At 34.7% G+C, this 12,579-nt stretch overlaps 1 protein-coding gene across 3 annotated transcripts in view; it reads right to left on the bottom strand.

Annotated features, from left to right (window-relative positions):
* LOC106130581 (uncharacterized) overlaps positions 1-12,579 on the bottom strand; it is an 85,283-nt gene that overhangs the window by 40,266 nt on the left and 32,438 nt on the right. For all 3 annotated transcript variants that reach the window (XM_060953464.1, XM_013329461.2, XM_060953465.1), the window contains exon 5: positions 6,383-6,536. In XM_060953464.1, coding sequence (XP_060809447.1) covers positions 6,383-6,536 — 154 coding nt within the window. The remainder of the gene's footprint in view (positions 1-6,382; positions 6,537-12,579) is intronic.

The following is a 12,579-nucleotide window of genomic DNA, read 5'->3' as shown; positions in this document are numbered from 1 at the left end:
TATAAAAATTGATACATACATATCTTTACTTGGGTGGGACTTGGAGAATTTAATGAAGTGAAACTGCACGTAAGATATGATAAGAACGTATATTCTAAGGACTCAATGGCATGAATATACAGTAAATTACAGAACACGGATGATCTTTAGGTTATTATAATATTCTAAGCGAAAAAGTAAGTAAAACAAACGATCTCGCGTTATTCTCTTTTTTTTCATAATATTTTTTTTAAAGGTGGCCAGTTCTAACCTATTTATTTATTTCAAAGAGGTTGAGTGACCATGTATTTTTCAAATAATCTATAATGCCGCGATAAAATTTTGATTCAAATATGTAGTGCCAGGTTGCTAGCCCGTCGCCTTTGAAAAGAATCCCAAGTTTATATATTTCAAAACGTTAAACAATCCACAATCATACCTTTAGACGATTTTATCACTGTAGTTATTTCTATTGAAAACAACATTTTAATTATCAGTTCAGTACGGTAATAAAATATGACAATAACAGGATTACGACGTCATCTACAGGGCTCCTAAACTATAAAGTTATGTTAAAGATTACGTGCGTATTTATTTGGAAAATAATAAAAAAAAACTGTACTATCGCACTAGTCTAATTGAGCTGTCGTAAAAGGAGGATTCTGTGTACTCTGTAAAGGTTAAAAAAAAACCACAAAGTTACCTTCAATCTATATACAATAGCCTACTTCCCATGTGGTAAGCAGAGGCTATGGATTTATTTTCTGCTCGATATCTCTAGCTTCCCTGTTTGTATTATTTTCTTTAAAAAGATACTCAATGTTAGTCGTTTCTAAAGTCATATCTGTGTCTAGTGTTACAATTATGAATATAACCTTAGGGGTAGGCAGAGACTGTATCTCTCTTATCACAATCACTGCATACTTGTTTCGCTTCATAGACATTAATTTACGTTTTCATGCAATCTCGTCAGGGCAGTCTCCGTAGTATGGCACGCTCCACACCGTTTATAACCGCTCGAGAAACTATTGCTGTTTCATTTTCTATTATGACGTGGAAATGGACAGCGATAGTTTTTTCTCGCGATAAAAACGGCGTCGCGCGTTATATGCTACCGGGGCAGGGCGAGCAAAAGTTGGTTATTAACTCTGATGAAGTTTAAAAGTTTATTTAAGTTTCATTTTTTTCTTTCTTTTTTATAAGTTGTTTTAGCTTTAGTTTTAATTTCAGTTCATTTTAATTATTATCTGTTAAACCTTAATAAAGGTTTAAAAAAAGCTATTATTAATACGAGTACGAAAACAAAGTGATTTAATCTTCAGTTTTGTACAAAGCGATACAAAAAATGTTGTAACTTTCAATGGAATATTATTAGAAAAGTTTGCTTGTTCTCATACTTATTTTGTATAAGCCTGTTTGCGAGAAATAAACAAACAAGTGACATTGAAAAAAAAATCGAAAATGTCGCGTGACAAGATCAAAGAGATCTTTTTTTATAAGTAGAATAAACAAAATATGTTAAGTATGTTACTAAAATACTTAGTTACTTTTTAAATTATAAGTAACAAGTATTGGAAACAGATTTGCCAAATCGAATGAAGAAGCTTTTGAAACAAAATATAAATAAGATTTTACACGTTTCTGTAAGTAAATAATAAAACATTTTGTTATTAATGATATATGTAAATGTTTATTAAACACAAATATTATGCAGAGTTCGTGTCAAATGGAAATTGTAGGCTCTGCTTACCCCTGAAAACAGGCGTAGTATGACAACATAGTCCAGAATCAATTGACTCAGCATTCAACAATCCGCCTGACCAGCGTGGTGACCACGGGTAAAATACCCCATTTCTGGGGACGCTTTTATGAGCTGCTAAGGTACATATGTATGTATAGACGAAATTCCTTTGTGTTGCATTAAGTCGATGTAAAGTGTAAAAGGGGGGTGCTAGAGTAAGTATGCTCTTGACATGCTCGCAGACCGCCATTAGATAATCGTTTGACAATCGACCCTCAGGCACGCGGTAGCCACCTCGTGATTCTGAACTATGTCGGTGCGACAACAAAAATAAAAAAAAAAGAGTGAAAGGTCAATAGACACATAATATACATATCATCATGATGACGCTATAAACAGAAATTTTGAAAAGACTGAAAGGCCACGTTCAGCTGTTTGGCTTAATGATAGAATTGAGATTCAAATAGGTAGTGACAGGTTCCTAACACAAGCGTCTAAAAGAAGAATCCCAAGTTTATTAGCTTTTCCCTTGATTGAATTCCACAATCTGCATGAGAAGAGCAGTTGGCACACACTATGTTTTTTTCCTTGCTACCAGAAGCTAGCTGAACAAGCAGTGCCCGCGACTTCGTCCGCGTGGAATAGTTATTTTGGGCATCATTGAAGCCCTCAAGGGTAATAATTTTCCCCGTTTTTTTTCACATATTCCATTATTACTTTGCTCCTTATAGTGACAGCGTGATGTTATATAGCCTAAAGCCTCGATAAATGGTCTATTCAAAGCAAAAATAATTTTTCAATTCGAACAAGTAGTTCCTGAGATAAGCGCGTTCAAACAAACAAACAAACTCTTCAGCTTTAGCATAATATTAGTATAGATACAGTTACAGTTTTTATATGTATGTATTGATGTATGTCAATAGTGAGTAAAAGATGCGTGCGGAAGCTAGTAAATATAAAAATAACAAAATGGCCGCTTAGCCGGCCGGTAATCCGATTTTTATTTTTGATCCCGTAGAGCTGTGTAACAAAGGGTTAGAGAGATCGTTATACCAAAAAAAAAATAACTAATGATCGGAGTAAAAAAATAAATGCAGATGATCTTTTTTTTATCTTTACAAGAGAATGATCTCGAACAAAAAGAACAAAGAGGAACAAAAACCTACTAATGTCGGATCCCTTAAGAATTTCGGGATTTCCTTTCTTAGTGCACCTCTGGACTGCAAAAAGTAACATACAATGCTTAATTTGTATGTTACTTATTTGTTTGTTACGTGCCGTGTGGTTCCCGGCACCAATATACTAAAGAATAGGACCACTTCATCTCTTTCCCACGGATGTCGTAAAAGGCGAGTAAGGGATAGGCTTATAAAATTGCGATCCTTTTTTAGGCGATGGGCTAGCAACCTGCTGCCGCTGTTTGGATCTCAATTCCATCATTAAGCCGAGCAGCTGAACGTGGCCATTCAGTCTTTGCGGGACTATTGGCTCTGTCTACCCCATAAGGGATATAGACGTGACTATATGTATGTTACTGTTCCAGTCTTTGAGATCCAGCGTTGGGTTGGGACGTACATTGATAGTAAGTAAGTCAATCAGTTAAGTCTCGTTCCAAAAAATTGTTTTTTTAAGAACCTTAACAGGCACAAGCGGACTTTATCTTCTTCTAGCACGGGGTAGACAGTATTTGACTAAACCTACTTATCTAATATAATATTAACCTACCAATTCTAATACTATGAGGCATTTCTTCTAATAGAAAAACAAACAATTAAATTTGTAACATATACGTACACAAAGCCGACATTGATGGTATTAATGTTAAGCCATTAACATCGAGTGCACACTTGTTTTAATGGGGCGTCACTGTCATATCACATTTACAATGTTAAAACACAGACATAGATTTAGATAGATACCACCAAAAACCAAACTTGTGAATTTTCGGCTTACTATTAGATTGCAGGCCGAAATTTTAGATAATTTAATTAATGAAAAATAATTAATTTTTGTCTGTTCGTTTTTTTAATAACAATTGCATTTTATCTATTTCGTTAATTTAAGTTAAATTGACGCATCACTGGTTCATTTCTAGATGCAACTAGGACTAAAGCCATACGATGATGAGTTAATATAATAACGATTAGTTAATAACAGAAATTGGGAGTAAAAGTGAGAATGACATTATTAAAGCTATTGATGATACGTCTAGTGTTCCCATAATATTTGGATTTCCTTCATAGTAGTCCAGTCTATATCGAGGAAGAAAAGTCAATTTTAGTGATTACAGCTATATCAATATAGGAGGAGAATTCACATGGCACCTTGATAAACAGTTTTGAAAAGAGCTTGCGTTAGTTTGAGACACGAAGTATACTCGCGGTATCTAGTTAGATCTATGTCTTCGGTTAAAACTAAAAGCCCGTTAATTCCACAGAAGGGGAAATAAGTGTAGGTCATTTTTTGGGTTCCGCACCTAAAAATGAAAACGGGACCCTATCAATAATTAATATTAGCTGATGAAATATCCAGTTTTTAAGTTATATCATTTATACTATTTATTATGTATATTCTTGAAAAAAAAAAATACTTGTTGACAACATATCTTAGATAAATATAAAATTCTCGTGTCACAATGTTAGTAACCGTACTCCTCCGAAACGACCGATTCTCATGAAATTTTGTGAGCATATTGAGTAGGTCTGAGAATCGGCCGACATCTATTTCTCCATACCCCTTAGTGATAAGAGTTGTCCACCCTTAACATTTTTTTTAACTAGAAATTACTAAAAAATACATACATACATAAAATCACGCCTCTTTCCCGGAGGGGTAGGCAGAGACTACCTCTTTCCACTAAAAAATTTATATGGCAACACAACGTTTGCCGGGACAGCTGGTTACTTTATAAAATAACTAGTGCAGCAATCGCCGGCGTGAAAAGTAATCTCACCCGTGCCTTATAAATTTTTAACGCTATACATAAGTAAAATTTAATGATTATCGCTTCAGTAGACGCAACTGTGAAGAGATTACAAACAAATTAACTTGGGGCTTTGTTTTATTAGATGTGAAAGCCAAATAAAAAAATACACTGAGTGAGTCAAATATTAACGCACCTTATGTGGAATAAGTTGGCCTATAATTATTATTTTGGTACATGTAGAATTGGGTAATGTACCATTGGGTGGTCATAAAGGAGGCTTCTTCGTGAACCGAAGCCAACATGAAGAGGCCCTTTGGTACCTTTTGTTCTAAAGTGAGATGTGCTGCAGCTGTGCAGACCTATGGAGTTCTCCACAGCTGCCAACTATTGGCTGGGAGGGATTTACAAGTTTTGGTTTTCGTTTTTTTTTTATTATTATTTTATCAAAACAAAAAACATAAAAGCTGGATTTCGTTTTACATATAATTTCAAGTTTATAATGCATGCATATAGTTACGTCCATATCCCTTGCAGGGTAGGCAGAACTAACAGCTTTAAAAAGACTGAAAGGCCACGCTCAGCTGTTTGGCTTAATGATAGAATTGAGATTCAAATAGTGACAGGTTTCTAGCCCATCGCCTTAAAGGAGAATTCCAAGTTTATAAGCCTATCGAATTCACAGTCCACGAGAAATAGATGGAGTGTCCGCATTCTTTTTTTATTGTAGCTGGTGCGGGAAACCACACGGAACTATTCATTTAGAAAACAATTATAATTTTATTTGATATGGGGTTGAGATAGTCAGGATTCCATGCTCACAACCCTTTAACAGAATCCGTCCTTGGCAAAACAATAGAAAGTAGTCGAAAATTTATGGTTTAATGAGAAACACGTTAGTGTGTTATAATTTGTCACTTTCGCTCACACCCGACGCTGTCAAATGCTCACAATGGAATACTTAGAAAATAAGACGGACAGATTTTGCATGAGTTGTAAAGATTTGTACATACATTAAAATATACACATAGTCACGTCTATATCCCTTACGGGGAGGACAGAGTCAACAGTCTTGAAAAGACAGAAAGCCCACTAGGAAAAGGAATTGAGATTTGAATAGTGACAGGTTGCTAGCTCATCGTCTACAAGAGAAATCTCAAGTTCATAAGCCTATCCTTTTGTCGCGTTTTACGAAATCCATGGGAATCATATGGAGTGGTTCTATTGTAAAGTGTCGTTAAGCACACGGCACTAGTTTTATTTAAGACTAGCTGTGCCCGCGACTTCGTCCGCGTGGAATAATTATTTTGAGCATCATTAAAACCCTCAAGGATGAATAATTTTCCCTGTTTTTTTTTTCACATATTCCATTATTTCTTTGCTCCTTAAAGTTGCAGCGTAATGTTATATAGCCTAAAGCCTTTCTTGATAAATGGTCTATTCAACGCAAAATGAATTTTTCAATTCGAACCAGCAATTCCTGATATTAGCACGTTCAAACAAACAAACAAACTCTTTAGCTTCATTAGTATAGATAGAATAAATATCAAAAATATATATTCGCTTAGCGCAAGAGCAAAATTAATTAAAATTAAAACGTGTTCACATTTATGTGTTCTATAGTTCTAATACTTACCTACGTAATTTTTTTTTTAAATTTAACAGTTAATTTAAAAAAAAAATTCAACTCAACTGTAGAGCCAAATAAATTAAAAAATTAAAAAAAAAGAAACACTTACTGTAAGTGCATATCTCGAGCAGATTCTCCGGCTTGCTCGCCAACATGAGGCAGGCCAGGGCCTGGTCGACGATGACCTTTATATTGTACCCCCTGAGAGTAGGCACTCCGTTCTCCGACCAATCTGCCAGCAGGGTTGGCAGTTCGAAGTCGGCCTGTGAAAAAAAAAAATATTTTAATTTGGTCATTGATATAAATTATTACAATATATGTATTTTTAGGAATTTAACTTATTTTAAGTATAGTTTAATTATATATATCTATATTATATTTTCTTTTTATTATAATTTTAAAAACGTATTGTTTAGGTGATATGTTACGTTTGTCAGTATTTAATTGCTATTTTGACAGTATCCATAAATAAATTAAATTTACTTGGCTCGTCGTGATAGAGACACTCCTGCGCCTTCCAATCTTTCCAAGATTTTTGGCTCTGTCTACCCCATTAGAGAAAAATACGTGATTAGTATGTCACTATGCATAAAAACTAATTATTGCCAGTGAGAGTTTTCCGTCAATATTAAATTAATGTAATTAAAATATTTAAGTGAAAAAAAAAACATGATCACTATTCTGAGGAGTTGTCTCCAAAGTAAAGATGGCATTGATGATTGCCTACCTTCATAAAAGAAGATGGCATTGTTAGAACAAGAGGAATTTTTACTAATAAAAATAATAAATCACGACAAAAAGAAGAAGAGAACGAAGAAAGAAGAGAACTATTAAATCTATACTAATATTATAAGGCTGAAGAGTTTGTTTGTTTGTTTGAACGCGCTAATCACAGGAACTACTGGTTCAAACTGAAAAATTGTTTTGAATAGACCATTTTTGTGTTGAATAGTCCATTTAACGAGGAAGGCTTTAGGCTATATAACATCACGCTGCAACTATTAGGAGCGAAGGAATAATGGAATCAATGATGCTCAAAATAATAACTATTCCACGCGGACGAAGTCGCGGGCACAGCTAGTATATAGATAGTATTCTATATCTTTATATATAATTGTACTAGTCGCCCGCAAATCTTTAATTCCCGATTTTACCGTGCCCTTACGAATTTTAGGAAACACTATCTCATTGTGGGGAGCTCACTAACCAAAGAAAATTCATACTAAATTTTAGTCCTTCATTTTAGAATTCATACTAAATCTTACTTCCTGTGACCAGTGGTTTCGGCTGTATATTGTTTATTATTTAGTCACTTATTCACGGGAGAGTTTATGAAGCAAGCTTAACTTGTAAATTGTTTTCGTTCATTCACTCGTTTCAATCCTTCATTCACTTTAGTCATTCACTTAGAAATAAGTGAATCTTTGCTACACGTGAAAATAGCATTTTCTGGGTGGCAAAGCAGTTTCCGTACTAAATCTTTGCTAATATTATAAAGCTGAAGAGTTTGTTTGTTTGAACACAGTAATCTCAGGTGTTGAATAGATCATTTATCAAAGAAGGCTTTAGGCTATATACCATCACGCTGCAACTATAAGAATCAAAGAAATAATTGAAAATGTGAAAAAAACGGGTTAAATTATTCGTCCTTGAGGGCTTCAATGATGCCCAAAATAACTATTCAACGCGGACGAAGTCGCGGGCACAGCTAGTAGGTTATAAACACCTCTTACCCGCCAAAGTAAATGTTGACCTTATCAGGGTACGGCCTTTGTTTGACATTTGTGAACGGTATCCACCCCTCTTCTATTTATCAAACATTTTAGTTGCATTTAATGTATTCAAATTTTAACTCTTCTGTGCTGTACATGAAGATGACACTGTCAAGTCTACCCCGCAAGGTATATAGATTATATGATTGTATATTAACATACTTATTCTTTGATATAATTATACAACTAACTAAAACTAATATATCTATACTAATATTATAAAGCTGAGGAGTTTGTTTGTTTGTTTGAACGCGCTAATTTCAGGAACTACTGGTTAGAATTGAAAAATTATTTTTGTGTTGAATAGATCATTTATCGAGGAAGGCTTCAGGCTATTTATCATCACGCTGCAACTATAAGGAGCGAAGAAATAATGGAGAATGTGAAAAAAAAACGGGGAAAATTATTCCTCCTTGAGGGCTTCAATGATGCCCAAAGTAATTAACTAACTATTTGCGGACAAAATCGCTAGCAGTTATTATATAACTAAACACAATGCTAGTTATTATATAACTAAATTTACACAGATAGAATAATCACTGTGAAATCCTGAGCTATATGTATATATCAATGTTATCATATTAACTTTTGTAATAACGGTGGCGTACGCCCCTTCAGTCAAAACATCGAAAGTCAGGCCCTACGGTCTCAACTCTTAATTGGTAGGAATTCATGAAAAAATTTCCACATAATTGGAATAACTGGTAGCTTGTGTAGGTAGGTATTGTGATAATTTGTAATGTGATTATTTTTTTGTCTTATAATATTGATTGTTTAAAGTTATGTAAGTTACAGTTGAACGTCGCCTTGCTGTCTTTGCGAGACTGTTGGCTCTGTCTACCACGCAAGGGAGAAGTGATATATGTATGTGAGGAAAGTCCTGTATATTCGGGTATTTTCTTCAAAGTTATCCAGCTAAACAAATCTTATTTAGAACCCGGTTTCGAAAGTGGTTTTTTTTTACTTTAAGCTCTGTCTGTCCCGTGTGGGATAAATACCCGAAATAATTTAAAAGTAATTTCAAGTTAAAAAAAAATTAGGGTAGACAACCCTTATCACTAAGGCATATGAAAAATAGATGTTGGCCGATTCTATGTGACTTACCTACTCAATAAGCTCACGAAATTTTCACGAGAATCGGTCAAGGCGTTTCGGAACGAACATTGTGACACGAGAATTTCATATATAAGATTTTAAATTTCTTTAAACAAGTACATGTACGATAGAAATAACAGAAATCGCTGTAGCTGTAACATTGGCTATAAGGAATGCCATTATTTTCTTACGACCAAAATATTAATGATTTCTACACACGCACTTTTGTATTCTTAGAATTACTAATTCTCCCCTTCGGTTTCAATCGCTTTGATTACTAAGTATACTTATTAGCATGTTTCTCCTCTTGGATTTCACGGGTCTATACACCCCGGATTTTTGAGACTTGCGTGGGGATATAAATCCTACACGTAGAGGTCCTTTGGAGAAGTTGATGTTATATTGATCTCCTGCCAAAACCGGTCCCGGCCATATCAATAGACGATATGTCCATGAACAGGTCTCGGCAGGAGGTGGAGCTATTACAAAATAAGAAAAATCATGATGGATTATGGAGTTCACGTTTGGATTATTATTATTTCTCATATACCTTTTTCCTTCAAAGATTAGCTTACGTTTAACTACCAGCCTTTAGCACCTCTAATGATATCCAAATTCTATTCTTAGTAAGAAGTGGAAAGAAAGAACATAGTCAGCGAAAGAAGTATACAAGGATCGCGGCAAGTGTAAAAATGTAGTCTCTGCCCACCCCGCTAGGAAAGAGACGTGGTTTTATGTATGTATGTTAGTTGGAAATACACGTATGCAATTAACCACACACATAATTCATGCGCCTTTTGTCCAGTCAGTGTAGATTGAAACATGAATGCAACTGAAGATTTATAGTATTTTGGTAAATTCGGTTATTAGATTCAGATCATCTACTATAACTTTAGGGCGTCGGTGGTCGAATGGGTAAGGTGCTCTGTTAAAATACGTGCAACGCATAAAGGTACAGGTTCGAATCCCAGCATGTACCAATCTCTAAATGTCTCATGCCAATGAAAGAGATATAGACGTGATCATATGTATGTATGTTAAATAATAAATATATAACGAAGTTCCCAAACAGAAAATGTGTTTTTTTTTTGTTTAACCTGATCAAAAAAGGGGAGTGTTATAGTCTTGACGCGACTTACCCTAAAGTAAGGGAAGTATTGAAGCTAGAAAACAATGAGCTATTGTCCACATTGTACTCTAAAATTATCATCGACTTTGGCCAAACTGTCATTATTCTATTGTTAAGTTTTCCAATAATGTGACTTAAGATTATAGAAAATGGAATTAGTTTTATATTATTTTAATTTCTACGATCTGACGTCTAGTTTTCATATTATTCCTTTTTTACTTTTTTAGGCGATGGTTTTCACTATTTGAATCACAATTCTATCAAGTTTGCAGTATTTTCGAGATTATCGTCTCTGTCTACCCCTTAAAGAATAAAAAAGGGATTCATATTAAAATATAATTTCAAATAATAAGACTATCATGGTAATTTCTTAACTTCCATACAATGTGTATCATTTATTTGGAAATTAAGGCGACAGTACTTTTGGCTATAAACTTGAGCGCACAAGCGAGACTTCACATAACGACAAAAGGTAGTCGAATAAAGCCTTCCATATTAAAAACACAGGGCACAGAACGTGAGTCATTTAACGCCTGCTCCGCTCTGTGGCCAGACGCCGCGAAAGTCGCCGAACAAAGCAGTGATTGATGCCCAAAGTCTGAAATTCTGAAGTTCCCCAAAATAAAACATTAATTTTCATCTTTATTGACACATACGACATTTCAACGTGCATTAATGTTTGTAGAATATAAATTTTGTCCCATACTTTGTTTGTTTATTGCGATGGCACTAATTAATTTTACAGGATTCGCAAAAGGTTGTAAAATTTATTGGTAAGTTCTCACAATACAACAAACTTATTTATTATTTTTTTAAAAAATTAGAACTGTATTCAACGCAACGTCTAATTTTTTTTGTAATTTGTGAAGATTATCAATTAAAAAAATGCTTAAGAAAGTTAATATGTTATTGACAGCACTTATTATAGGGCCGCTTCACACAAGGGCGAACGCGGACACGGCGCGCACTTTAAAATTTCAAATTATTTCGAACGGCGTTATACACGGCGACCACGAATTAGTCGAGCTAAATTGAGGTACTAGATAAATTGTAAATTGTTTTTATTCGTTATCAACGGTTGGACAAAATTGAGCACATATATTAAATCACGCTTCTTTCCCAGAGGGCTTAGCAGAGACTATATCATTTATTGCTCGATTTTTGTAAACAGATAAGTCTAAGGAATAACACTAAAAGATATCGTAAGTGAATCAGCTCAGTTAAAAAAATCTGTGAGTACTTAAAACGCATTTTAATTATCTAAAATTTGTCGTAAGCATAAATACCGTCAATAAAAGAAAAATGCCGTGTGGTTCCCGGCACCAATACGAAAAAAGAATGGGACCACTCCATCTCTTTCCCATGGATGTCGTAAAAAGCGACTAAGGGGTAGGCTCACAAACTTCGAATTCTCTTTTAGGCGATGGGCTAGCAACCTGTCACAATTTGAATCTCAATTCTATCATTAAGCCAAATAGCAGAACGTGACCATTCAGTCTTTTCAAGACTGTTAGCTCTGTCTACCCCGCAAGGGATATAGACGTGACCATATGTATGTATTATATGTATAAAAGAAAAAATGTGAGTCTATTCAAAGCCGTAGGTCAGTCAAGGTGTGTCAATACAAAAAATGTGCCTCGTCACCTGCCTCACTCGGTCTGAAGCGACCCTTATAGTGGCCGAGTCGCGAGCTACATTACGTGGCGGACTGCCAATAAGTACAATTTACAGCTACTAATAGACGTTAGCCTGAAATCGTGTTTGGGAATAATGTGAAAGCTCGCTGTTAAATGTGAACTCGTTAAAACGATTCACAAGTGGTGAATGTAAAAGAAGGTGACAGTATTTGTAAGAATGCCGTGTAACCACACGGCATTTTTACAATTATTATAATTTAAATACCCGGCACCAATAGAAAAAAATAATAGGACCACTCTATCTTTTTCCCATGGATGTCGTAAAAGGCTATATTAACTTGAGATTGTTTTTTTAGACTAGCAACCTGGAACTTTTTTAATCTCAATTCTATCATTAAGCCAAATCTGAACGTTGACTATCAATTCTTTTAAGACCGTTGACTCTGTCTTCACCGCAAGGGATATAGAGGTAATTATATGTATGTATGTAGATTGTAAAGACTATTTTAGTATAAGATTGACGGGTTTACGGTGGGAGAAAATTTCATTAATTCTCAATTATATCTATTAGCCATACAGCTCAACGTGGCCTTTCAGCATTTTCAAGACTGTTGGCTCTGTCTACCCCGGTAGAGTTCTTGTATGTCGGGATTACTGATGATAATATTGAAAT

This window comes from Amyelois transitella, chromosome Z (assembly GCF_032362555.1).
Source record: "Amyelois transitella isolate CPQ chromosome Z, ilAmyTran1.1, whole genome shotgun sequence".
Lineage (NCBI taxonomy): Eukaryota > Metazoa > Arthropoda > Insecta > Lepidoptera > Pyralidae > Amyelois > Amyelois transitella.
This window is presented reverse-complemented; position numbering and strand designations above follow the sequence as displayed.